Here is a 24,382-nt window from a genome sequence, read left to right as displayed (position 1 = left end):
AAGAGCACGCGGCGGCGCTTTCCGAAAGGGGCAGTTGCTCTCTTTCGCGCGCGCTGACGTCACTCGCCACACGTAAAACGGCGCAAGCGGCGTAGCGCCATCTGTCGGCCCGCACGCGCCGTGGTAGAAATTTTACTTCTATTCTCAGGCTAGATATATCTCGACAGCTCTCTACGTCGTTGCTATTTTCCCCCCTTTTTTCTTTGTAGCGAGCATGCGCACAGCATGTCGTGCTCCACACCACGCGGACGCCGCGCATGCGTACGGCCCGGCAGCCGGCGCACGCGCGCTGACGCAGCTGCTGTGCCCTCCTTTGCCGGTTGTCCCCTTTTCACCACCAATTTTCCCGCCTAAGCCAGCGACGGAAGGGGAGCATGCGCAGAAATGCTGGCCGGACGGGGTCGAAGGTGCTGTGACAGTTGGTACAGGTGGTCAATGGATGAGGTGCAGCTGTGGAAGGGTGAGGCTACGCGCGTGCGCCTTGAGGGAGAGAAGGGTGTTAAATGGGGGAGGGGGATAAATGGGAAAAGGCGGGAAATTATGAGGTGAAACGCGCACGTAGATTGAATTTATAGGGGTTTTTTAAAAAAAAATGCTTGTGTGTATTTGCCTGTAACTACATATGTATAAAACCATGTTCATTAATTCGCTGTTTTAAAAATATATATTTTAAGTTTTATTTATTATTAATCTGTTCCTATGAAACATCCTGAAGGTGTTTTTAATATATCAGTACCTTGATCTGTTAATATTACTAGTTTCAATATTTAGCCTCTATGTGGCACAGCACAATCTGATGGATCTTTACTCAGAAGTAGGTGCCACTGAACTCAGTAGGGCAGGCATAGGCAAACTCGGGCCTCCAGATGTTTTGGGACTACAACTCCCATCATCCCCGACCACTAGTCCTGTTAGCTAGGGATGATGGGAGTTGTAGTCCCAAAACATCTGGAGGGCCGAGTTTGCCTATGTCTGCAGTAGGGCATTCCCCACTGTAGGTATCTTTAGGATTGCAGCCTTAATATTTGCATGGTATACACCATGCCTTTCAAGCATATGGCTTACCCCAACAAATCATGGAAACTGTAGTTCTGCACCCCCACAGAGCAATAATTTCCAGCATTATTAACATACTATAGTCCGTAGTATTCTTTTGGCGAAGCTGTGTGCTTTACATGTATGGTTGTGTATGCAGCCATCAATAATAGGCTACAATATTTGAATACTTTTTAACTTTGGTAGACTTATGGCAAGGCTACTCTTGTGCTGCGCATCCTTGATTTCAGTTAACGCACGAGTGAGTGTACATTGAATTGCAGCCTAGCAGTGCACTTCCAAACATGGCTACTCAAATGTCAGTCCTACTGAGTTTAATGGGGCTTCCTCCCAGGGACGTGAACATAGGATTATAGTCTTAACAGCTGGACATGATTTGTTTGTAGGATTGAGGCTAAACTAGAGGAGAATGTCTATCATCACAATACAACTTGGTCAGTGCGGCAACCAGATTGGTCGCGAGGTGTTTGATACCATCTGCACAGACTTCCGCAGTACACATGGCTTGTGCTCCAAAAAGGAAAACGAGTCCTTCCAGGCAGCCTGCAAAGAGCGGTTCTTCAGCGAGGAGAAACCCAGTGGTATGACACATACATAACTTTATTTGTATATTCAAACAATGTTCAAGGCAGCTTACAGCATGAAAATAATACATAACCACAACATAGCAAAAATAGTCATAAACAATAAAACAAAACAAAATACACAACCAAACTGAACAGTTTCCACATAAATGTCCAAGTATCTAAAATAAAGATACAAAAATCAACAGCAACAACTTTCCACACCAGCAAAAAGCCCTAGCCCAAGAGTCTGTTCAGCAACCTCAGCTTTTTTTGTAGCTGGAGTCAGTCCGGGCCCCACCCTCCCAGGTCAGGTGGAAAAGGCCTTCAAGGCAGGGAGCAGGTCTTCCAGGACTCTCAGCCAAGACTGACTGACACCGAGAATATGCAAATCCTTCTCGCCCCACACCAATCAAGAGGGCAAATCAACAACCAGAAATGCACCCACTTTGGGTGTGTGGAATTCTGCATATGATTGGATATTGTAATATCTCAGGGTGTTGCTCCAGGTGAAAGGTTGCACCCTTGTTGCCATTCCACACTTAAAACAAAAAACGAAGAAGCCTGGAAAAGCAATTTTGGTAAAGGGTGGACCAACAGGGGCAAAAGCTAGCCTCTGCACTACAGTGGTACCTCTGGTTGTGCACAGGATCCGTTCTGGAGCTCTGGTCGGATCCTGAGGAATTCACAACCGGAGGTGCCTGGTCTGCACATGGTAGAGCGCTTCTGCACATGGGGCAAAACCCGGAAAAATACTTCCAGGTTTGCTGTGTGCGTAACCTGAAGGATATGCAACCAGAGGTGTGCGTATCCAGAGCTACCACTGTATTGCAAAAATGAATAACATTGGGAAGGGCCATAGCTTAATAGCAGAGCATCAGCTTTGATTGTGGAAAGAGTCAGGTTGAATCAGTGGTACCCCACAAGACGAATGCCTCGCAAGACGGAAAACCCGCAAGACGAAAGGGTTTTCTGTTTTGGAGGCGCTTCGCAAGACGAATTTCCCTATGGGCTTGCTTCGCAAGACGAAAGCCCATAGGGAAATCTCCGAGGACCTCTTTTAAATGCTGGTGGTGGGGAGCAAAGCCTTTCCCCCCCTCCGGCCTTCAGAAGAGGTCCAGGAAGGCCGGCGGGGGCCGAAAGGCTTTGCTCCCCACCGCCAGCATTTTAAAAGCAGTCCGGGATAGCAGGGAAGAGCTTCCCGCTATCGCGGACGGCTTTTGAAGGCAGGCGGGGGGGAGCAAAGACTTTCGCCCCCCGCCCGCCTTCAGAAGAGGTCCAGGACCTCTTCTGAAGGCCGACGGGGGGCGAAAGTCTTTGCCCCCCCCTGCCTGCCTTCCCGGGAGAGCGGAGAAAGGCAGCGCCTTTCTCCGCTGTCGCCGACGGCTTTTGAAGGCAGGCGGGGGGGGGAAAGACTTTCGCCCCCCACCGGCCTTCAGAAGAGGTCCTGGACCTCTTCTGAAGGCGGGGGGGGGGAAGTCTTTGTCCCCCCTGCCTGCCTTCCCAGGGGCTTTTACATCGCCCCGGACAGCGGAGAAGTCCTCCGCTGTCCCGGGGTTTTTTAAAATGCTGGGGGTGGGAAGAAAAGCCCTTGTCCCCCCCAGCCTTCAGAAGAGGTCGGGGGACAGACTGTCCCCAGACCTGGTCTGAAGGCGGTTTCCATAGGAACGCATTAATTGATTTTCAATGCATTCCTATGGGAAACCGTGCATCGCAAGACGAAAGACTCGCAAGAAGAAAAAACTTGCGGAACGAATTAATTTCGTCTTGCGAGGCACCACTGTACTGAACAAGATGGACCAGCAGTCTGATTTGATGAAAGGCAGCTTCCTGTGTTCTTTTTTTTAAGTCACAAATTAGCACCTGGGGAATTGTGCTGCTTGTCCTTGGCATCGCTGAAGTTGTCCAGTAGGTGTCAATGGCATTCACACAGCCGCCTTCCATCAATAACAATGGGTACATTATTTGGGTGCCACCTTGATGGATCCCAAGTCTACATCATTTGACTTTTATTTTATTCCTTATTAGTGCTGGCTGCCCGGGCTGTCCTGGTTGACATGGAGCCTAAAGTGATTGGTCAGACTTTATCAACGGCTTCAAGGTCTGGTACCTGGAACTATGACCGTCGGTCCCACTTTTGTCAAAAGCAAGGGTCAGGAAACAATTGGGCAAATGGGTATGTTTGGTTTTATCAGTGGTGCCAAAGAAATGTATTGCTAACATTTATAATCCAGCTACAAAGCGCTCCAAGCTCCTTTTTGTTCTCTTCCCCACCCCAATTTGTGCCACAGCTACTGCGTTCATGGGCCCAAGCACAAAGAAACAATCATGAACTTGGTACAGAAGGAAGCTGAGAAATGTGACCGGCTAAGTGGATTCCTGACGGTTATGAGCATGGCGGGTGGGACAGGATCGGGTCTGGGGACGTTTGTGACAGAAAGCCTGAAAGACACCTATCCCACCTCATTCCTGTTAAACCACGTTATCTGGCCCTACAGAACTGGAGAGGTGAATACCGTAGCTCTGTGATGGTGGGGGTTGAACCTGGATTTGAAGCATGTGCTCTTTCATAGGAATATCAGATGCTGCCTTATGCTGTGTCATCTGGCTCAGTATTGTGTGCATTGACTGGCAGCAGCTCCCTAAGGTTTCAAATAAGGGGCCTCTCCCATTCCTTCCTGTAGAATGGTGCTGGAGATTGAACTTGCGACCATCTTAATGCAAATCAATTGCTCTACCATTGAGCTATATAGATGGAGAAACTGTTGATGAAGAGGAAAGTAGGGTGTTGGCATCCTAGGAGCACTATTCACTGCAGTTTTCTGCAACCTCCTGTATGCATGTCATGCGCTCTGCTTACCCTCCACAAAGCAGTGGTGGTTGGTGCCCAATGGACTGGTAGGGCAAAAGGCAGAGAAGCCAACAGTAGATGGAGCCAGAGCCAATGCCAACTACAGTGGTACCTTGCTTCTCGAACATAATCTGTTCTGGAAGTCTGTTTGACTTCCAAAATGTTTGAAAACCAAGGTGCAGCTTCCAATTGGCGCAGGCGCCCCAGAAACAATAGCTCACAGCCGCATCGGATGTTCGGCTTCTGAAAAGCATTTGAAAACTGGAACACTTCTGGGTTTTCGGCATTTGGGAGCCGAAATGTTCGAGTACCAAAGGGTTCGAGAACCAAGTTTCCACTCTAGTTTTGACCTCACTGCTGAGCTCTGCAAAGGCAATAATGAGACTAGGGAGGAGGAAGATGGCAGCCAGTGCCACTCCCTGGGCTGGAGGCAAGTAAGAAGGCAAGCAGGTGGGAACTGGCTGAGTTCAGGCTCAAGTTTGTGGGGCAGCGCCCCATTTGCCGTAATAGACCAACCTCAGTTGCCCCACGGACAGCAAATCCCCTCTGGTGAGATCATCTCCATGTGGAAAACTGTAACATCCAAGCCCTGTTTCCCCCCTGCATTTCCAGGTTATTGTTCAAAACTACAACTCTGTCCTGACCCTCTCACACTTGTATCAGTCTTCGGATGCCCTCCTGGTTCATGAGAACGATGCCATCCACAAGATCTGTGCTCAGCTAATGAACATAAAGCAGATATCTTTTCAGGATGTAAATCGAGTCATCGCCCATCAGCTGGGGAGCGTCTTCCAGCCGGCTTACTCCTCTGAAAGTGCCGCTCACTACAGCAGAAGCCCCCTAGGTATCTGGTGTTAACTGAAGTTAGAGCTGTCCTCCTGCTCTTGAGATTTTTACTGGATTGCAAAGTAGTCCATATAAGTTACTAGCCTACAAACATTCTCATTAGTCTGTCAAGTATCCATCCATGTATACATGCTAAGATAAATGAAAAGGCCATTTTGTAAACTCATCAGACCAGAGACCTTATCTTTCCAGAGAAAAACAAAGTAGATGTTCAACATGAGTTCTCTCTCAGACACACGTTAAACCTTCATTTCTGTCTTGTCTCCTCCTCAGGAGATCTAATGGAAGCTCTAGTCCCCCACCCTGAGTTCAAGATGCTAGGTCTCCGGAACATTCCTCAGATGTCCGAAAACTCCCTTGCCTACAGCACCTTTGCGTGGCCCGGGCTTCTGAAGCACCTGAGGCAGATGCTCATTGCAAATGCCAAAATGGAGGAAGGTAAGAACTGCAGGTGAACTGCAGCTGAAGCAGGTTGAACAATGTATACCCAGAGTCGCATATGGGCAGGAGGTGGTCCTTAAGACCAGGTCTTGACTAAAATTCAGTAGGGCTGCCAGGAATTAAATAGAATTGGGGTTTTTTTTTTGGGGGGGGATTCTGGCCTAAAATTGCCTTCCCTGCTATAAACTGGAGTAGGAAATCTCAGGACTGCAGGATCGTACTCCTTTGCACAGGGCACATTCCTCATCAGCCCTGCTGTGTGCCGTCTGGCTGGACTCCCAAGTGTTGAGACATTCCTGTTCACTTTTCTGTTTGCAGGGATTGATTGGCAAGTGAGGCCTCCGGTGCCTGGACTCCCTGCATCAGAAAAACACTCTCTAAACAGGACAGCTCGTTTTAACACCTCCATCGCCAACCTGGTTACCTTGCGAGGAAAAGACGTACAAAGCACGGATCTAGGTGAGAAATAGTTGCAGGATGGCTGCAATAGAAGATTCCTCTTTTAGGTAATGACACTGGGAGGGAGTTTTACGATAACCACAAAGAATGTCCTATCTCTTACATTTGCCTGAATGCACAGTGTATAGTGCATCACTGCTCTTGAGCTTCTTGAATGGGATGGGACAGAAGTGGAATAAGTTAGTGACTGATTTTTTTTTAACACCTTGTTGATTATTGTAGGAGGATTCCAAGAGCCTGCCTTGTATACTTCCTGGCTAAACGCTCAAGATGCCTTGACCATCTGGAAAACACCAAGAGCTTTTAATAAATACGAGAAGTCTGCTTCTTTGGTCAGCAACAGCCAGTTTTTGCTGAAGCCTGTGGACAGCGTAGTGGGGAAGGCCTGGAAAATGTTTGCTTCAAAGTAAGTGGGAGAAGACAGGTTGTCATCTCAGACTTTGCCGTGTCCACAGGGCATGGAGTAAGTGGAAGTAAATAAACTAAACCAGAGGGAGAGATGGGAAGCAGGAGTACTTCCTCCTTCAGTTCTGTTTGAGAAAGGAACTTATTTTGGTTCCTTCTCTCCCTGAACCGTTTCCATCCCAACTGGCCATTATAACAACTTGGAAAGTTCTTGTTTTTCTCTTTCCTCTCCTCTTTTTTCCTTTTGTGTTAAGTTTTTTAGATAGTAAGCTTAAAGTAAGTACTTTTTTATTGATTTGTAATTACTTTTTAAGTGATTCATATGCTGCTCTAGGTGTACATTCGGCTGAAGAGTTTGGTAAAAATGCTATAGATAATTGAAATCTGTGGAGCAAAGTTTGTCTTGACTAACTGAACTTCTGCTGCTTTCAATGCAATTTTGTCGCAGCTGATTTTAGCTGGATTGGTGCCCCTTGCTCACCAAAACCTCTTGTTCATTCCACACACAGGGCCTACGTGCACCAGTACACAAAGTTTGGGATTGAAGAGGAAGACTTTATGGACTGTTTCACAACTCTGGAACAAGTCATTGCTAGCTACACCAACCTCTGATTTTCAAATTCATCCTTGGCCAGGAGGAGACAGCATTAGCTGTGCAGATCTAAAATCCTGGCAAGAGCCCTTAAAACTGGGAAATCTTGTGAAGAATTGAATGTAGCAGGAGGACTCTTTACATGCCGTCCCAGGCAAGTGCATCACTCCAGACATCTTTCAAAGACGGGAGCTTTCCATGCAAACAGTTGCTTCTGAGGGAGTTCTAGCATTCAGTGGGGGGTGTAGATTGATAACGCACATTCATTTTATCCCTTTACCAGCATAAAGACTTTGTACAATCTAAATTGCATGTGTTTTATATATAAAGTAATTTTATTTTCTGATGATATTGTCTATATGTCATGTACTCATTCTTTGTACCTCACATTCTGTAAGTTGCTCTGGCACCTTACAAGAGGCTGTGTCATTTTATCCCTCCAGCAGCCACATGGGGTAGGTTAGGTTGAGAGATGATAATTGACCTTGCTTTGTGGCTGAAGTTGGAATCTTAACGCTTGTCCCCTGTGCAAGTTTTAACACCTCCACTACACCCGCATTAGATCTCAAGATGTGCGAGGGCCAGATTTTGGTTTGTGCGTCTGTTTGTTTAAGTTACTAGTTGTGATAGAGAGACAGGTTGGGGATAAGGAGATCCTGCTGACTTCTGCGGTTAAAAGGACCTTCATACACACTTGTGGATGTTTTCACACATGCACTCTTTAAAGAGTTTGCAACATTTGAACACACAGCACTACAAGTGGTGTCCACAGTGGTACATTAATTACCTTGTCCTTACCTGATCAGAAGTTGTGTGCAATAACTCATCTGTATGCAGAAAAGTTTGTTGGCTATGCGTTTAAAAATAAACCACAAGATGGTGCTGTTGTTCAGCCTGACACCAGGCTGGGTCTACCTGACACCAAGGAATCTCCACATTTCCCAACTCATACAGGAAGCAAGCAAGCTGTGGCTGTCCAGGTGACATTGGAGTCCCAACTCCCATCTTGGGTGACCGTTGGCTCTACTGACTTAGGCTGATGGGACTTGGAAGGCCAACACCTGAAGGGTCAGAACTTGCCCACCCCTGAATTACATGGTGCAAGTTTGTTGTTGTTTAGTCGTGTCCGACTCTTTGTGACCCCATGGACCAGAGCTCGCTAGGCACTTCTGTCTTCCACTGCCTCCCGCAGTTTGGTCAAACATGCTGGTAGCTTTGATAACACTATCCAACCATCTCGTCCTCTGTCGTCCCCTTCTCCTTGTGCCCTCCATCTTTTCCAACACCAGGGTCTTTTCCAGGGAGTCTTCTCATGAGGTGGCCAAAGTATTGGAGCCTCAGCTTCAGGATCTGTCCTTCCAGTGAGCACTCAGGGCTGATTTCCTTCAGAATGGATAGGTTTGATCTTCTTGCAGTCCATGGGACTCTCAAGAGTCTCCTCCAACGGTGCAAGTTAGGGTTGTCATACAGTGGTGCCTCGCAAGACGAAAAGAATCCGTTCTGTGATTCTCTTTGTCTAGCGGTTTTTTTGTCTTGCGAAGCAAGCCCATAGACGGATTAGCGCTGTTAGTGGCTTTTAGCGGCTTATCTGCTGATCGGATCAGCTGATAAGCGGCTTAGCGGCTTAGAAAAAGGGAGGGAGGGGAAAAAACCAGCAGGAACTCGCAAGACATTGACTTGCGAAGCAAGCCCATAGGAAATTCGTTTTGCGAAGCACCTCCAAAACGGAAAACTCTTTCGTCTAGCGAGTTTTTCGTCTTGCGGGGCACCACTGTATTTTGAAGAGCAAAAAAAGAGGACACATTTGCCAACTTCTACTTTTAACTATGGATCACTATGACAATACTCATTTTACAAACCCATGAAAAAGGGCGTATCCTGGAAAAAGAGGACTCATGGCAACCCTAGAAGTGTGGGTGGGGAAATTGGTCCTCCAGGTGCTGTCAGGACTACAACTCCCATCAGCCTCTGTAGTGGTGTCCCGCAGTATCTGAAGGGTTGCAGGTTCCTGGCCGCTAAAGGAAGTGATTCCACCCTGATGCTACGTTTGGTGCCTGCTAAATATTTGCACAGCAGCGCCTTCTCTACTATGCGGTGCTCCAGGTGTTCTGGACTGCAACTCCAAATCATCCCTGATCGTTGACCACGCTGACGGGAGTGGTAGTGTGCCAACCTGCTGCCCTCCAGATGTTGCTGAATGCTGATACAGTACATACCCATCAGTATTTTTCTGGCACTTTGAAGAGCAATGCCTTGTAAAAGGTCCTTGCCTTGAGGAGTTTACAATACACATTTCAACCAGGAGGAGGTAAAGGCAGCAGGAGGGTGCAAGAAGAAAAAAGGCTGCCGGAAAAGGGTGTTAATGTGCACAAATGCAGTTGGGTGTTAATGGGGAGTGGTGGGTGGACTGAGGACTTAAGGTGAAAGCTTTGGGGAAAATATGGATTTTTAGGAGGGATTTGAAGGAAGAGAGGTGGGTCTTAGGCCACATTAACACACCATATTTTTAAAGCACTATGATACCACTTAAACTGCCATAGCTTCCCCCAAAGAATTCTGGGAGCTGCAGTTTCTTAAGGGTGCTGAGAGTTGTTAGGAGATTTTTATTTGCCCCCAGAGCTATTTAAGAATCAGTCCTTCACAGGGAACTCTGAAAATTGTGCATCTTCATTTGAGCTACAATGTTCCAAGTTGAATCATAGCACTTTAAATGTATAGGGGAAGCGGGTGGCGCTGTGGGTTAAACCACAGAGCCTAGGACTTGCCGATCAGAATGTCGGCTGTTCGAATCCCCGCGATGGGGTGAGCTCCTGTTGCTCAGTCCCTGCTCCTGCCAACCTAGGAGTTTGAAAGCACATCAAAGTGCAAGTAGATAAATAGGTACCGCTCCAGTGGGAAGGTAAACGGCATTTCCATGCGCTCCTCTGGTTCGCCAGAAGCGGCTTTGTCATGCTGGCCACATGACCCGGAAGATGTACGCCGGCTCCCTCGGCCAATAAAGCGAGATGAGCGCCGCAACCCCAGAGTCGGTCACGACTGGACCTAATGGTCAGGGGCCCCTTTACCTTACAGCTAAGGAATGAAGTTTTGTGCTTGCTTTAGGAAAATAACTTTGTAGTTCTGTTCTCACCTCCAGTTAATTATCCTTGCGAACAAACCTAAAGATCATTTAGCACTTTAAGGATTTTAAACATTTCTTAAATGGAATCAACCATCTGTATACTTCAATGTGGCTACAGAGCATGGCGGGGGGTGTCCTGTGGCCCTCCAGGTGCTGTTGAACTCCAACTCCCAGCAGCCTCAGCCAACATTGCTAATGCTGAGGGATGGTGAGAGTTGTAGTCTGGAGGGCCACAAGTTCCTCACCACTGCTATAGTTGTGTATAGATCAGGAAAGACCAGACCTTTTTTGTTTGTTTAAATGGTGGAGGTCCTCCAGATTTTTTCACGCAACGAAAAGTCCTCTCTTCATTTCAGTAGCCTATATTAGGTGGGAAAAATAATGTTGTGGCTATTGTTCAACACACATTGAAAGCACATGGCTTCTCCCAAACAACCCTGGGAACTGTAGTTTGGAGTAGAAGCCCTATAGTGGGGACTACAGTTTCCAGGAGTCTTTGGGGAAGCCGTATGCATTGAATGCACTTTAAATGTAGGGTGTGGATCTGCCCCCAAAGCACCCAGAGATGTACTGGTAGACCATCCCAATCTACTTCCAAAGTAAAACACAGGACAGCGATCAAGGGGTAAAAGTGTGTGTGGTTAAGAACCATTGTTTTGTGTTCTCTTCCGTCTCTTTTCCCAGGAGCCTGGCACTTTGACTGATGAAAGCCGCGCCCTGGGAGCAGCTGTTTACTCTTCTGGGGGAAAGGGTACCTCCGTTCTGCTGAGTCACAGATCTAAATGACGAACTTATTATGCCATTAGGAAAATGACCTGAGGGGTGAGAGGGAGGGAGGGAGGGAGGGAGGGGAGCTGGATAGGCAGCAGTACCTGAATTTAAAGCAAAAAATATGGGATGGGAAGCAAAAACCTCTTAAGAGATGAGTGCAAGATAGTAACATCTTTGGTGGAACCGTGACACAGAGTCTTTGGGATAGCATGGTGGAATCACTATAGGGAAGATATGTGGGGCATTAATTCATTACTATTTACACTGAGATGCAATGTGGCTCTTCAGGGTTTCGAGGCAGGGGACTCTCCCAGCCCTACTTGGTCATACTAGGGATTGAAAATGAGATGTTCTGCACACAAAGCAGGTGGTTGGACTAGATGACCCCTGGGGCCCCTTCCAACTCTAGAATTCTATGATTCTGTATACTGGGAGGGCCAAAGCTTCCCCACACCTGGTCAACAATGGCAGTGGCACTCCAGGAGATGCATGGGATGGAACTTGGGACCTTCTGCATGCAAATCAGGTGCTCTACTACCGAGCTACATGTAGCTGATTATAGTTATACTGCAGCTCCATAAAGCCACATATTTTTATTTATTTAATGGACTCCTAGCCTACCTTTTGAGGGGGTATACCCCTCCCGGCGTCAAATAAATAAAACACGTTGAAATCCAACAATTTAAACTAGCAGTAAAAACAATCAACACTCCGCAGAGTAATGGTTTTTAAACAGCCACAAAAAGCACTAGAAAGCTGATTGAATTCTTAAAAAAAAAATTAAAAAAATTTATTTATCTTAACTGCAAGGCCATAAAAAGCTACCCCAGTTTAACACCCACCTGCCCCACGGCTGTTAAAAGCTGCAGGAAACCTGCATGCCCACTCACATGAAAAATTTAAGCTGGTAGGCCACTCTTCTATCTCAAGCAATATTCCTGTCGTCACTAGAGAGGCCTATAAAAACACCTGCAAGGTCACTGTGAACCATTCCAAATCAGCACCTGTTACTCAAAAGGGGAAAAACAGCCTCGCCTCAGATTAGCACTGACCTGGAGTTTTGTTGCTTTTTTTATTGCTCAGAAATTTGCATAAAAACCGGCCTCTGTTTTCTCTCTGTGAATTATCTCTTCCTGTGACTCATTCCCCACCTAGAGTTTCTCCTGCTCACGGCTGCCTCTCCCCAGTTCTTTCTACATGAGGGGGGCACAGGCCTGGGCAGATGAAGGAAGCTAAAGAAAGAAAAGAGAGAGAGAAACTGGTTCATATGCAAACAACCAAGAATGCATAAGAAGTGACTGGGTCAATGGCCCACCTAGTCAGTCCAGCATCCTGTTTCTCACAGTGAGCGACCAGATGCCTCACTGCCTCTTAACCATAGAGGCAGAGCATGACCATCTAGGCTGGTAGGCACTGAGAGCTTATCCTCCACGAATTTGTCCAATCCTTCTGCAGAAGTGACTTCCATTGTTTAACTATGCACGTTTCCTCTCTCTGCTCTCCTCCCAGCAGTTATTCCTCCTCTGGTCACTGCTGTCAATACGCAACCTGTTTGATGGTCTCCAGGCACTGTGGTCAAGGGATTCCTGTAAAAGTCAATGGCACCAGCCTTCGAGTCACATTTGCAAACTTCCATGTAATGCAGAGTTGGTCTGCCAATACATGTAGACATGTCCAAGGCAGTGCAGATGTTGCTGAGACAGGACTGCACAGTCCATGCTGGATATGTGAGTTTGGCAGAGCGCATATTTGTTTGAGACTCTGTCCTGCCATGTGATACCCAAAAACTTCCTGGTGGAGCGCATGTGTTCCCGTATCAGTCGCTACAGCCACAGCAGGCGCTGTAACTCAACTCTCCAATTATTTTCTTCACCTCCAAAGGAACACTCATCCATTGTCTCCAGAGAAAGACGGATGCCAACAAGCATGAAGACTTTATTTTAACTGTCCTAAATCTTCAGCTCCATTGGATTTTCATGAGTGTTATGAGAGACAGTGCTATTTTTCTAGAAAAAGAGGTGCCAGAACTCACCAGCAACACCTCCCTCTTTCTCTTACAATGGCAATGGCGCCCAACTGAGAGGTGCCGGAACTGAACCTTGGAGAGGGAGAGCTTTTCTCTACCTACTTTCTCCATGACACGCCATGCATAATTTTATAAACTTCTATCAGATCACCTCTCACTTGCTAAAAAGGTCCCAAATGCTGCAAGCCTTCCTCATCGTGGAGTTGCTCCATACTCGTGACAATGTTGGTTACCATTTTCTGAATATTTCCCAACTTTACAACAGCAAGTTCCTAAGTCTTCATTGGCTGCAAAGATATGCTTGGAAATGTATGGGACGCGACATGCCCGTTATCAGTCAATATATCAGAAGCCAGAAAGGTGGCTAAAAAAGATCCGCACAGATTAAGTGCAACAGAGGTTCAAGTAGTTGCCTCTTCTCCATGATATAATTGCTCCCAGGCTCCAAAGTAATCGGGGGGAAAATAAAAATAAATTGCAAGCAAATTGCTTTAAAAACAACCAAACAGGCAAAATTATTGGAAAAATAAGAAAATTGACGCAAATTTGCTTGAATTATACAGGTCATAGAGTTCAGGCTTTTGTTGCTTAGAAATTAGGCGTGCTGGGTGCAACATTTTAATTGATGCCAGGCCCTATATTTCGTGATCAAAGCCTGTTCTTTCAGCAATGCCCTGGGGGGGGGGGCATAAAAAATTCCTTCTCACCTGACAATTCCCCAACTCTGAGGTGTGTCTCCTGAGGGCAATTACGAAAGCATCATGGAGTGAACAAGTTTCACCTTTCTCCGTCTCCTTTCAGCCCCAAAGGGAACATTCTCAGTTTATCACCCTAGAGATAGTGGGTTGTTTGGGAAAGAGGGGGAAAAGCACACATTTATATTCCTCAAGAGATCGGGGGCGGGGAGGGGGGGAGAGCGAGAAAAGCCAGATCTCTTACGCAAGGGAACGGGCTCTTAATGTCTAAACAGGGCGGGAAAGTGACGCTATCGGAAGAGGGATGGTGACCTTTGGAGCAGAGCGAAGAACGTAACTCAAGGCATTTAGAAATGGGCCATCGATTCGTGCAAAGGTCACTGTTTGCGTTGAAAGACATGGCCTGCCTGACTGTTTTGTCATCTCGATCCCTACAAATTTGCTTACACTGTTAGCCCACCCTCTCACCAAACCCCTTGTGTTCAAGTGTTTGGGAGCATTCCCAGTTTATACATGTGTTTGGTGCCCCAGAGCTGCAAAAACAGTGACCACCAGGCAATGTCGGCTACAACCGAAAGGGAATGTTGTGTTGTTGTTTTTTAATAAAATTTTTATTGGTTTTACAAAGTTTTTAAATAACAAACAAACACTTAAAAAGACAAACATACACGTATAGTTTCATAACATATTTTCATAAGCCTCTTTTCTTGGACTTCCCCTTCCCCCCCCTTTCTGCATCCCAATGTCCATAATTTTTAGCAACTCCCAATTGTTACTTCCACCCTCTGTCATCTTATTCCTCTCTATATTCTGACCTTATATCACTGTATCCCTTTATTTCTAAAAACCACAACACTTTAACATTCATTAAGTTTATAATAGTCCTTAAGATAGCTTTTAAATTTTCTCCAATCTTCTTCCACCGTCTCCTTTCGTTGGTCACGGATTCTGCCTGTCATCTCAGCCAATGTCATATAGTCCATCACTTTCATCTGCCATTCTTCCAGAGTGGGTAGATTTTGTGTCTTCCAATACTTCGCGATAAGTATTCTTGCTGCTGTTGTAGCATACATAAAAAAAGTTCTATCCCTTTTTAACACCAATTGGCCGACAATGCCCAAGAGAAAGGCCTCTGGCTTTTTAGGAAAAGTACATTTAAGTACCTTTTTCATTTCATTATAGATCATTTCCCAGAAAGCCTTAATCTTCGGGCACGTCCACCAGAGGTGGTAGAAGGTGCCTTCAGTCTCTCTACATTTCCAACATTTATTATCGGGCAAATGATAAATTTTTGCCAGCTTGACTGGAGTCATGTACCATCTGTAAACCATTTTCATAATATTTTCCTTTAAGGCATTACATGCCGTGAATTTAATACCAGTGTTCCATAACCATTCCCAGTCAGCTGCCATGATATTGTGCCCAACATCCTGTGCCCACTTAATCATAGCCGATTTGACTGTTTCGTCCTGTGTACTCCATTTCAGCAACAAGTTATACATTCTAGATAAATTCTTAGTATTGGGTTCTAGTAACTCAGTTTCTAGTTTTGATTTTTCCACCTGGAAGCCAATTTTCCTATCCTGTTTAAAAAACTCCATTATTTGACGATATTGAAACCAATTTTGTACTTTATGTTTCAATTTCTCCTGGCTTTGTAGTTTAAACTTATCTCCATCCTGTTCCAAAATTTCCCAATACTTCGGCCATCCGACCTCCATATTGAGTTTCTTCACTGCTTTAGCCTCCACTGGTGACACCCATCTAGGGGTTTTGTTTTCCAACAAATCTTTATATCTTATCCAAACATTATATAGTGCTTTTCTAACAATATGATTTTTAAAGATACTATTAACTTTGTCATACCATAGATATGCATGCCAACCAAAAGCATTGTTAAAACCCTCCAGATCCAAAATGTCCGTATTCTCGAGGAGCATCCATTCTTTCAGCCAGCAGAAAGCTGCTGCCTCATAGTACAATTTTAAGTCCGGCAGGGCAAAACCCCCTCTTTCTTTTGCATCTGTCAATATTTTAAATTTAATTCTGGGCTTTTTGCCCTGCCAGACAAATTTCGAAATATCTTTCTGCCACCTCTTGAAACATTCCATCTTGTCAAGAATCTGCAAGGTCTGAAACAAAAATAGCATTCTAGGCAATACATTCATTTTAATCACCGCAATTCGGCCTAACATTGACAATTTCAAATTTGACCATATTTCTAGATCTTTTTTGATTTCTGACCAACATTTTTCATAATTGTCCTTATACAAATTCACATTTTTAGATGTCAAATAAACCCCTAGGTATTTCACCTTCTTAACCACTGTCAGCCCTGTTTCTTCTTGGAATTTCTCCTTTTCTATGTCTGTTAAGTTTTTTCCTAAAACTTTGGTTTTTTGTTTATTCAACTTAAATCCAGCTACCTGGCCAAACTGTTGTATTATTTCTAAAACCTTTTTCGTACTAGTGATTGGCTCTTGTAAAGTCAATACTAAGTCATCTGCAAACGCTCTTAACTTGTAATGTTTAGCTCCGACCTGCACTCCTTTAACCTGCTGGTCATTCCTTATCATATTCAGCAACACCTCCAGGACTGAGATAAAAAGTAATGGGGAAATTGGGCACCCTTGTCGTGTTCCTTTTTCTATCTTAAGTTCCTCAGTTACTACGTTGTTTACAATCAATTTAGCCTTTTGTTCAGAATATATTGCAGCCATACCATTCTCAAAACCTTGGCCTACCCCCATCCCATGAAGGTTCTTTATCATAAAGCTCCAAGAAATATTGTCAAAGGCTTTCTCCGCATCCACAAAAATCAATACTGCTTTAGTGTTTATATTCACCTCTAGCTTTTCCAAAATGTCTATTACATTCCTTACATTGTCTGCCAGGTGTCTTTTAGGGAGAAAGCCTGCTTGGTTCTTATGAATCCTTTCCATCAACACTCTTTTAAATCTTTTTGCCAAAATATCTGCAAAAATTTTATAATCCACATTAAGTAGCGATATTGGGCGGTAGTTCTTCAGTTGAGTCTTTTCGGTCTCTATCTTTGGTATGAGTGAAATATATGCTTCTTTCCACGATTCAGGTGCCTTCTTTCCCTCAAGGATCTCATTGCAAACTTCCTTTAGTGGTTGAATCAACCATTCCTTCAACGATTTGTAATATCTGGAAGTCAGTCCATCTGGTCCTGGAGATTTGCCCAGTTGCATGTTCTGAATGGCAGCCTCTATCTCTTGTTCTGTTATTCTCTGGTTCAGATCCATCTTACTTTGATGAGAGATTTTTTGTAATCCATATTTATCAAGGAATTTATCTATATCTTCTTCATTTTGCGGGCCTTGAGTATATAGCTTTTTAAAATAACTCAAAAAACAGTTTCTAATTTCATTAGGTTTGGATATATTCTTTCCATCCACTTCTAGGCTTGTAACCGTATTTAATTTCTGCCTTTTCTTCAGTTGCCATGCCAGAAGTTTGCCACATTTATTTGCTGATTCAAATGTCTTTTGTTTCATTTGTTTTATCTTCCATTCAATCTCTTGGTTCATCAATTCCATATATTGTGTTTGATATAACTTAATCTCTCTTAAAATCTCCTGGGACTTTGGTTTTGTTCTTAATTTTTTCTCTCCTTCCTTTATCTTTTCCAAAATCTTTTCTTTTTTCTCATTTTGTTTTTTTCTCTTTATTGAATTTTGTTGAATCAAAAAGCCTCTCATCACCGCTTTACTTGCGTCCCAGATCACTCTTTTTTCCACGTCAGCCCTCAAATTTATTTCAAAGTAGTCTTTTAGGGTTTTTTGGGCCTTCATAAGGATCTCCTTGTCTCGAAAGAGGGTGTCATTCATTCTCCATCTGAATTGACCAGTTGTTGTAAGTTTCATCTCCATCCTCACGGCATTATGGTCGGAGCAAGTTTTTGGGCAGATTTCCACCTTCTTAACCTTTGGAGCCATACCACTAGTAATCCAAATTTGATCGATTCTGGTCCAGGTCATCATTGCTTGAGAGAAAAAGGTTCCCTCTCTCTCCAGAGGGTTCCTTGTTCTCCATATATCTATCAAGTCCATGTTTTCCATCATTTCGAAAAAAGTCTTAGGAAGTCTTCCTTCCTTGCTGACTGTTAGTCTTTGTGCCTTGTCCATGTTAGTGGAGACCACACCATTCATGTCTCCCATGATTATCATATTGTAATCCAAATAGTCCATCAGGGTTTCATGAAGTCTCTTAAAAAAGTCAGATTTACCTTCATTTGGTGCATAGATTCCAACAACTAAAAATTTTTCTCCTTGTACTTGTATCTCCACTGCCAGATATCTCCCTTGTTCATCTTTAAATATCATTTTTGGAGCCCATTTCTCTTTCACATATATTACAACTCCTCTTTTCTTAACTTTATCTGATGCAATAAATTCTTGTCCTAGTCTTTTATTTGTAAGTAGTCTCCTATGGGCTCTAGTTATGTGAGTTTCTTGTAGACATATCAAGTCCAGTTGTTCTCTGTTCAAAATATGGAACACTTGTCTTCTCTTCAAAGGCCCATTAAGTCCATTACAATTCCAACTAAGGAATTGCAGAGCCATCTTATTATTTTTCTGAAGCTCCTCCAACAGCTCCAAGTTGTTGCTCTTCTTCTGATGGTGGTGGTTTTTGTCCAACCGAAAGGGAATGTTGTGCAAATGTGTGCCTACTGGAAACAACATTCTCCTCCTGCCACAGCATCATTATTATTTTTTGCCTCAGTTGAAAGTTGTCAGTCAAGTGTGGAGAGGATAATATATATATTTTTAAAAAGTATATCTACTCATTTGAATCCGCAGATCTTCAGATTGAGGAGTGTTCTCTTGACAGTCCTTATAACAGCAAATATCTATAAAGTTGGGTACTGTAAGGTTACGAGATCTTGAATGAGGGTCCTTGTTTCCATCAATATCTAATTCCATTCTCATTTTTAAAAAAGGTTTGGGAAAAGCAAAATCCACACACAAAAGGTTGCTCTGAGGATAAAATGTGTGTATGTACTTTATGTATATACAGTGCTTTTTGTGTGACCGTACTTGCCAATATGGAGTAGTCAATGGCAGCCATTTTGTTCTGGAACCCATGACACTTTGAGTAAAATATGAGGACCGGCACCTTGGTTTTTTTTAAACCTTATCTATATCTGAGTGTGTGGAAAACGTACCTGTCTATCTTTTTAAAATCATTTACAAGCTGCTTATTTATTTTTAAAAAACACACCCTTCAGATATGACTTTAAGTTCCTCAGAGGAAAGTGCATGTAAATGTTATAAATGGATAAATTAATGAACATTTGTGTTTAAAGAAATATATGCCTTTACTCCAGAACTGAGCACATCAGTTTGTACACCATGGTGCTTCTTTTCACCACAGAACTTTTATAAGAAGGAAATCTGAGGTGATTTTATGTGCTAACACAAAGGCCACACTGGCTTCATGGCTCGCAAGGGATTCTGGTGGCGGGCAGGAGTCACTTTATGACCCTTGTTGAGGAGAAAATATGGGATATATGTCACACACATTCAAGCAGTTCGAAAGACCAGCACCAAAATGTGAACTTTTCTAGACATAAGCCACACGGTTTGCCACAAATGAGCGTAAATGCAGGCGATAACGATGTCTTTCTCAAGCCCACAGGTGACCAAGTCCTAAACACATTCATAGATGGAGGGAAATTTAGCCAGGAGGAGGGGAAATTTCTGAGGTAAAACTGTGCTTCTAGTTCTTCTTATCAGTAGCGGTTTCAAAACAGTCTGAAGAAAAGCCCTTCCCTTCTTGAATCCTCAAAAACTCAATCACCAACTTCTGACTAGCAGTGCAAAGCTGCATGTGTTTACTCAGATTTAAGTCTTGCTTAATTCAATTATTTCTCTTTTACCCTTTCTTCTGCTGCCCTGATTTAGATTGTAAGCTGCTTGCAGACAGGGACCTACCCGTCTGTTCAACACATGGATTTTTTGATTGCTTGTTGGGGCAAAACAAATTGTGTGTGTGTGTGTGTGTGTGTATATGTATATATAACACAAAAGCTTTAGCAACTAATCTACACTTAATGACCCACCCAGTGGTATTCAGAATATCACTCATGAAATCACTCAAGATATCCCTCAAGTAATTAAGGAACAAAAGAAGAAGAGGCACACTAATCTAGGAACTTCCTCTCTGCCCAGAACGTTGGAGGCTATACACCACACCCCTCAACAGTATTTATAGGAACTCAAACACCAGATTCTGCTCTGTTCCAGTAACAAGAAGCCGAAAGCACCAGCCTGAAGATGACGAGTGAGACCTCGTCGAAACGTCGCACAGACACCCCGACTCTTACACGGGAAGACACCCGAAGACACCAAAACCTGCATATATATATATATATATATATATATATATCTTTCCTTCTTTTTTGAAATAAAAAATCACATGCACATGGATGCAGATATCCAACTGGAGTCATCTTCCACAGTATGGTGGACCTAGGATGAGGACTTTATCTCTGCTGCTTAATTTTGCTGTTTTAAAGCTCATAATATCTGCCCAGATAGCCTTAAACCTATATCTGGAAGCAAGCCCCTGCCACCATATAAAGCGGAAAATGTGACCAAGAAAATAAATTAGGACAGACTGAACACAGCTATTGCCTTCAGGGCTCTTGTTAGAGGGGACACAAGTGTCTGCAGGAGAAACCTCAGGTGTGGGACCATCCCCATTTCCCTCCTCAGTTGTTTGAATCAATTTCAGCTTACCCCACAGGTTCATATTGTACCAGAGCGAGCTGTTAAAAGTGGGGTGCTTTACATTTCCTTTGGAAGCCCTTAGACCCCAGTCATGGAGGATGGCAATCTGCACTTACACAGTGAAGGAAATGTATTTTTCACATGCCCTGGAGCATTTTTATTATCTTCTAAAATTCCACATAGTTTCAGGACTAAGCTTCGCCACTGTGATACCATTTAAGCCAGGGGGCAGCAACCTTTATCAGCTGTGGGCCGGTCCACCGCCCCTCAGACCATGTACTGGGCCGGACTATATTTTGGGGAAAAATTAATAAAAATGAACGAATTCCTATGCCCCACAAATAACCCAGAGATACATTTAAAATAAAATCACACATTCTACTCGTGTAAAAACACCAGGCAGGCCCTATAAATAACTCAGAGATGCATTTTAAATAAAAGGACACAATCTACTCATGTAAAAACACGCTGATTCCCAGACAGTCCACGGGCCGGATTGAGAAGACGATTGGACCACATACGGCCCACGGGCCTTAGGTTGCCTATCCCGATATAAGCCTTGAACAAAATGGTAATTGCTTAAAAAAACAACCAGTCACACAGTTCAATCCAATCCACGTTACACTAGCTTTGAGTCTTGTGGATTTCAACGTATTATCTAGTAAAAGTCAAGCTGGTGCCAAATATAAGTTTCCTTATGATTCACAATTACCTGGAACCCTCAATTTATGCACAAAAAGCAGATCACTCTCTCATACACATACACACACACACACACACACACATTAATTTGGTATTCATACATTCTTACCCCTTGACCATCTTGGATAGGGATATGCTATAAATGTAGTAAGTGTTGGGTAGCAGCCTGAATAAACAAGCATAAGGCAGACACACAAAGATTCTCAATTTACAGAGCCACAATCTAAATGTGCTTGAAATGAATCAATCTTACCACCAAAAATTAATTCTCTTTTTTTTATTTGACCAACCAGCAAAGCATTTATTTGCATTTAAGAAGTTTTGAAAATCTTTCATCTTTTTACTTGGTCATTAAGTATCGGAGAAGCATCCTTCGCCCACCCAACCCTCAATCAGAAAGAGGCACAATAACCCAATATAGCATCAAATAAGATCTATACATTTTGCAGAATCTAGCAGAACTATCTATCTTATCTGCACACAAATATACAAATGTTATACTGGCTATTCTAGAAGGTGCTGGACTCTAAAGAGCTGGGATAAAGAATGGTATACAAGAATCTTCCTGGAGGCTTGCTATATTATGAGCTGTAAAAGGGGAAGGGAAGGTATTTATTGTTGCTAACAATGTAAGTGAAGCCTTAAATTTGAAATGGCTTATCTGAGTTAATTATCTTAGTCCCATGATTTCATCGCTTTGTTCTGTGCCATCAACCCCTGCTTCATGAGTCCATGAGCCAAGGTGCTGTTCCTCCTCTAGTTAGCTGATCCTATGTGATTCCTGAGCTACATGTGGTTTCACTCTTTAAATAAGGGGGGGAAATCCTGCTACGTGATCAAAACTGACAGCTCAAGGCAATCCAGGTATAATAAACTCAAAGAGTAAGCAAAACTGAGAATAGGACATGTGGGAAATGCAAGATGGTGTAAAATGACCACGTAAAAACTATTCAACCCGATGCGATTTCCTGACCCAGGCCAGAATGACAATTTATATCAAGCAAACAATGTCTTCCTGAACAATGGCACAGATGGGGAGAGCCTGTGGCCCTCCATGTTGTTGGACTACATCTCCCATCATTCCTGACCCCAGAACCATGCTGTCTGCTGGAAGCTGAAGTCCAGCAATGTCTGTAGGGTCACAGAACCCCCATTTCTGGATTGGCAGCAGAGCAGGAAAGGACAAGATTCATGTATCTGCTGTTAGCTGTTTTCCTCTCATGCAAATTCCTCCTACCCAGGCCTTTTCCCTCCCTGAGGTGGGCAGAAATCAGACTGGTGTGTGTGTGTGCGCTCTAGGAAGCTTTAAATCTATCGCTTTCCCCCTGCTGTTATTTGGCATATACGAGGCTGAGATTCTGTGTGTTTTGGCATAACATCTAGTTCTGGCCTCAAAAGTACCAAAGACGTAAAACAAAATGCATTAAAGCAATGAGGCGTTAAAAGGTATTCATTGTCCTTTTGTTTTGGTTTTAAAGTCTGGTTTATTGAAAGAACCAAGGCATGAAATAAGACAGATAAAAACCAACACATCAAAATTACCATATTAAGATTTCCTTCAAAATAGGCATGGTATGAAAATAATATCGCTACATGCTGTTAACTATTACTAGCACACGTTGAACACAGGCCAAATGGATTGAATGGTGTTTCTTAAAGAAAATGACTGCTGGATTTTGGTTGGTGGTCTTAGAACAGGGGGGAGGCTGGGTGGCATTTCGACCAAGACAAGGTGGAAAGCCAAAGTGTTTCATGAGCCTGGTGGTAGATGAGGCCATCCTTGTAGCTAATGCTTTTTCTGCAGCACTGATTGCATAGTTCTCAACAGCCAACCCCCCAGAGGGATACAGAGAGCTGCATCGCTTTGCAAACAAACCTTAAAACCAGCGGCTTAGATCCAAAATGTGGTGGCACGCAGAAATGCACACTTCCCCATGTCATGATCTGTTCTGGATCCTCATGTCTGCATTTTTCAGGGAGTGTGGTGGGACTGTAATTGGGAAGACAATTTGGGGGGGGCAGTCCTGAGCCCTCTTCAAGCATTCTAAATATTAATTAAGCAAACATGCAACCTCTTTATTTTGGAGGGAATGGAGCCTCCTTTACTCATCAGAGGCTCCCTGTGCTTTTTAACATTTTGATTTCTGAATGGCTCTTCAAGTTTGGGAGGTTCCTTGCTTCAGAAGTTAGCCCTCCGAGGAGTTGGAAGGCAAAAAGAACAGTGACGTGGAGGAGAGCTAGCGTGATATCCACTGCCTCAATCTAACATGTTTACTTAAACAATATTTACAATTCCTGAGGAGGGATCTTGTTATGTTAGCAGAGCTCCATTTCATTCACGAAGCGGAAGTCAGGTCGGTAAGCCTTCTGGCTGAATTCAATTGAGCATGAAATGCCTCCCATGCCTTTGAGCGGAGAAAGGGTTTCTTTCCCTCCCTCCCACTTTGCTAAAAAGCCTTTGGGAAATCGTACCACACCCTCCAGTCATCCCAGCTCTTTGACTACTCTGAAAACATACCTGCAAAAAACCCACCTTGTCCCAAATATGTCCCAGGATACCGGTGACTACCTTGAAGGAGGAAGGTTTTTATTCATTACTAGAAGCTTGGTGTTGCTTGGGAACTTGACGAAAGCAAAAAAACAAAAACCCAGTGAAGTTTTGAAACCAGTGGTTAACATCAGTGAAGTTTAGAAAGGTTCAGCTTGCCACCTTGATTCAAAATGGTGTTCAGTTGTATCAAAGCACACAAAAACCTGCTCCTTGATCTTAGGAACCATCATGTAAAATTTGTTCACAGTATCTTAAGAGGGATCCAAATGCAGAGTGAACAAAGTACTCTCCAAAACATTTGGCAGATTCAAAGTACACCTTTCATTTAAACCTATCCTTTAGAAAACCTCAGACACTTCAATAAGACAAAAAGACACCGGTGGGTATTTGTTTGACAAAGAGCTTGGAGATGGATGAATACAGTCAAGATGAAAGATACCAAAATGTCAGACAGCCTACCGACTGTTGTTGCCATGACATCCAACAGTCAACATCAGTCTGATAAGCTATCCAACAGAAAGGTACAAGGCCATGGAGGTATCACG

The 24,382-nt window shown here is 43.8% G+C and overlaps 1 protein-coding gene and 1 long non-coding RNA gene across 3 annotated transcripts; one reads left to right on the top strand and one right to left on the bottom strand.

Moving 5' to 3' along the window:
- The first annotated feature begins 246 nt into the window (after nucleotides 1–246).
- On the top strand, nucleotides 247–7,562 carry TUBD1 (tubulin delta 1). Of its 2 annotated transcripts, XM_082201870.1 has the most exons (9): nucleotides 247–460; nucleotides 1,443–1,637; nucleotides 3,648–3,795; nucleotides 3,911–4,127; nucleotides 5,083–5,314; nucleotides 5,590–5,754; nucleotides 6,076–6,216; nucleotides 6,439–6,622; nucleotides 7,131–7,562. In XM_082201870.1, the coding sequence occupies exons 2-9, from the start codon at nucleotides 1,466–1,468 to the stop codon at nucleotides 7,231–7,233; spliced, it is 1,362 nt and encodes a 453-aa protein (XP_082057996.1). In that variant the 5' UTR covers nucleotides 247–460; nucleotides 1,443–1,465; the 3' UTR covers nucleotides 7,234–7,562. The 2 variants fall into 2 exon arrangements, with proteins under 2 accessions (XP_082057996.1, XP_082057997.1); XM_082201871.1 differs by lacking the exons at nucleotides 3,648–3,795; nucleotides 3,911–4,127 and having other exon boundaries at nucleotides 251–460.
- Nucleotides 7,563–9,016: 1,454 nt separating this feature from the next.
- Nucleotides 9,017–12,295, bottom strand: LOC309520337. Its single transcript, XR_014214213.1, has 2 exons — nucleotides 12,158–12,295; nucleotides 9,017–10,694 (listed from the first exon to the last, which is right to left on the bottom strand). It is a non-coding gene; the product is annotated as an uncharacterized lncRNA (long non-coding RNA).
- Nucleotides 12,296–24,382: the final 12,087 nt, after the last annotated feature.

Source organism: Podarcis vaucheri (genome assembly GCF_965113315.1).
Source record: "Podarcis vaucheri genome assembly, chromosome: 15".
NCBI lineage: Eukaryota > Metazoa > Chordata > Lepidosauria > Squamata > Lacertidae > Podarcis > Podarcis vaucheri.
This window is presented reverse-complemented; position numbering and strand designations above follow the sequence as displayed.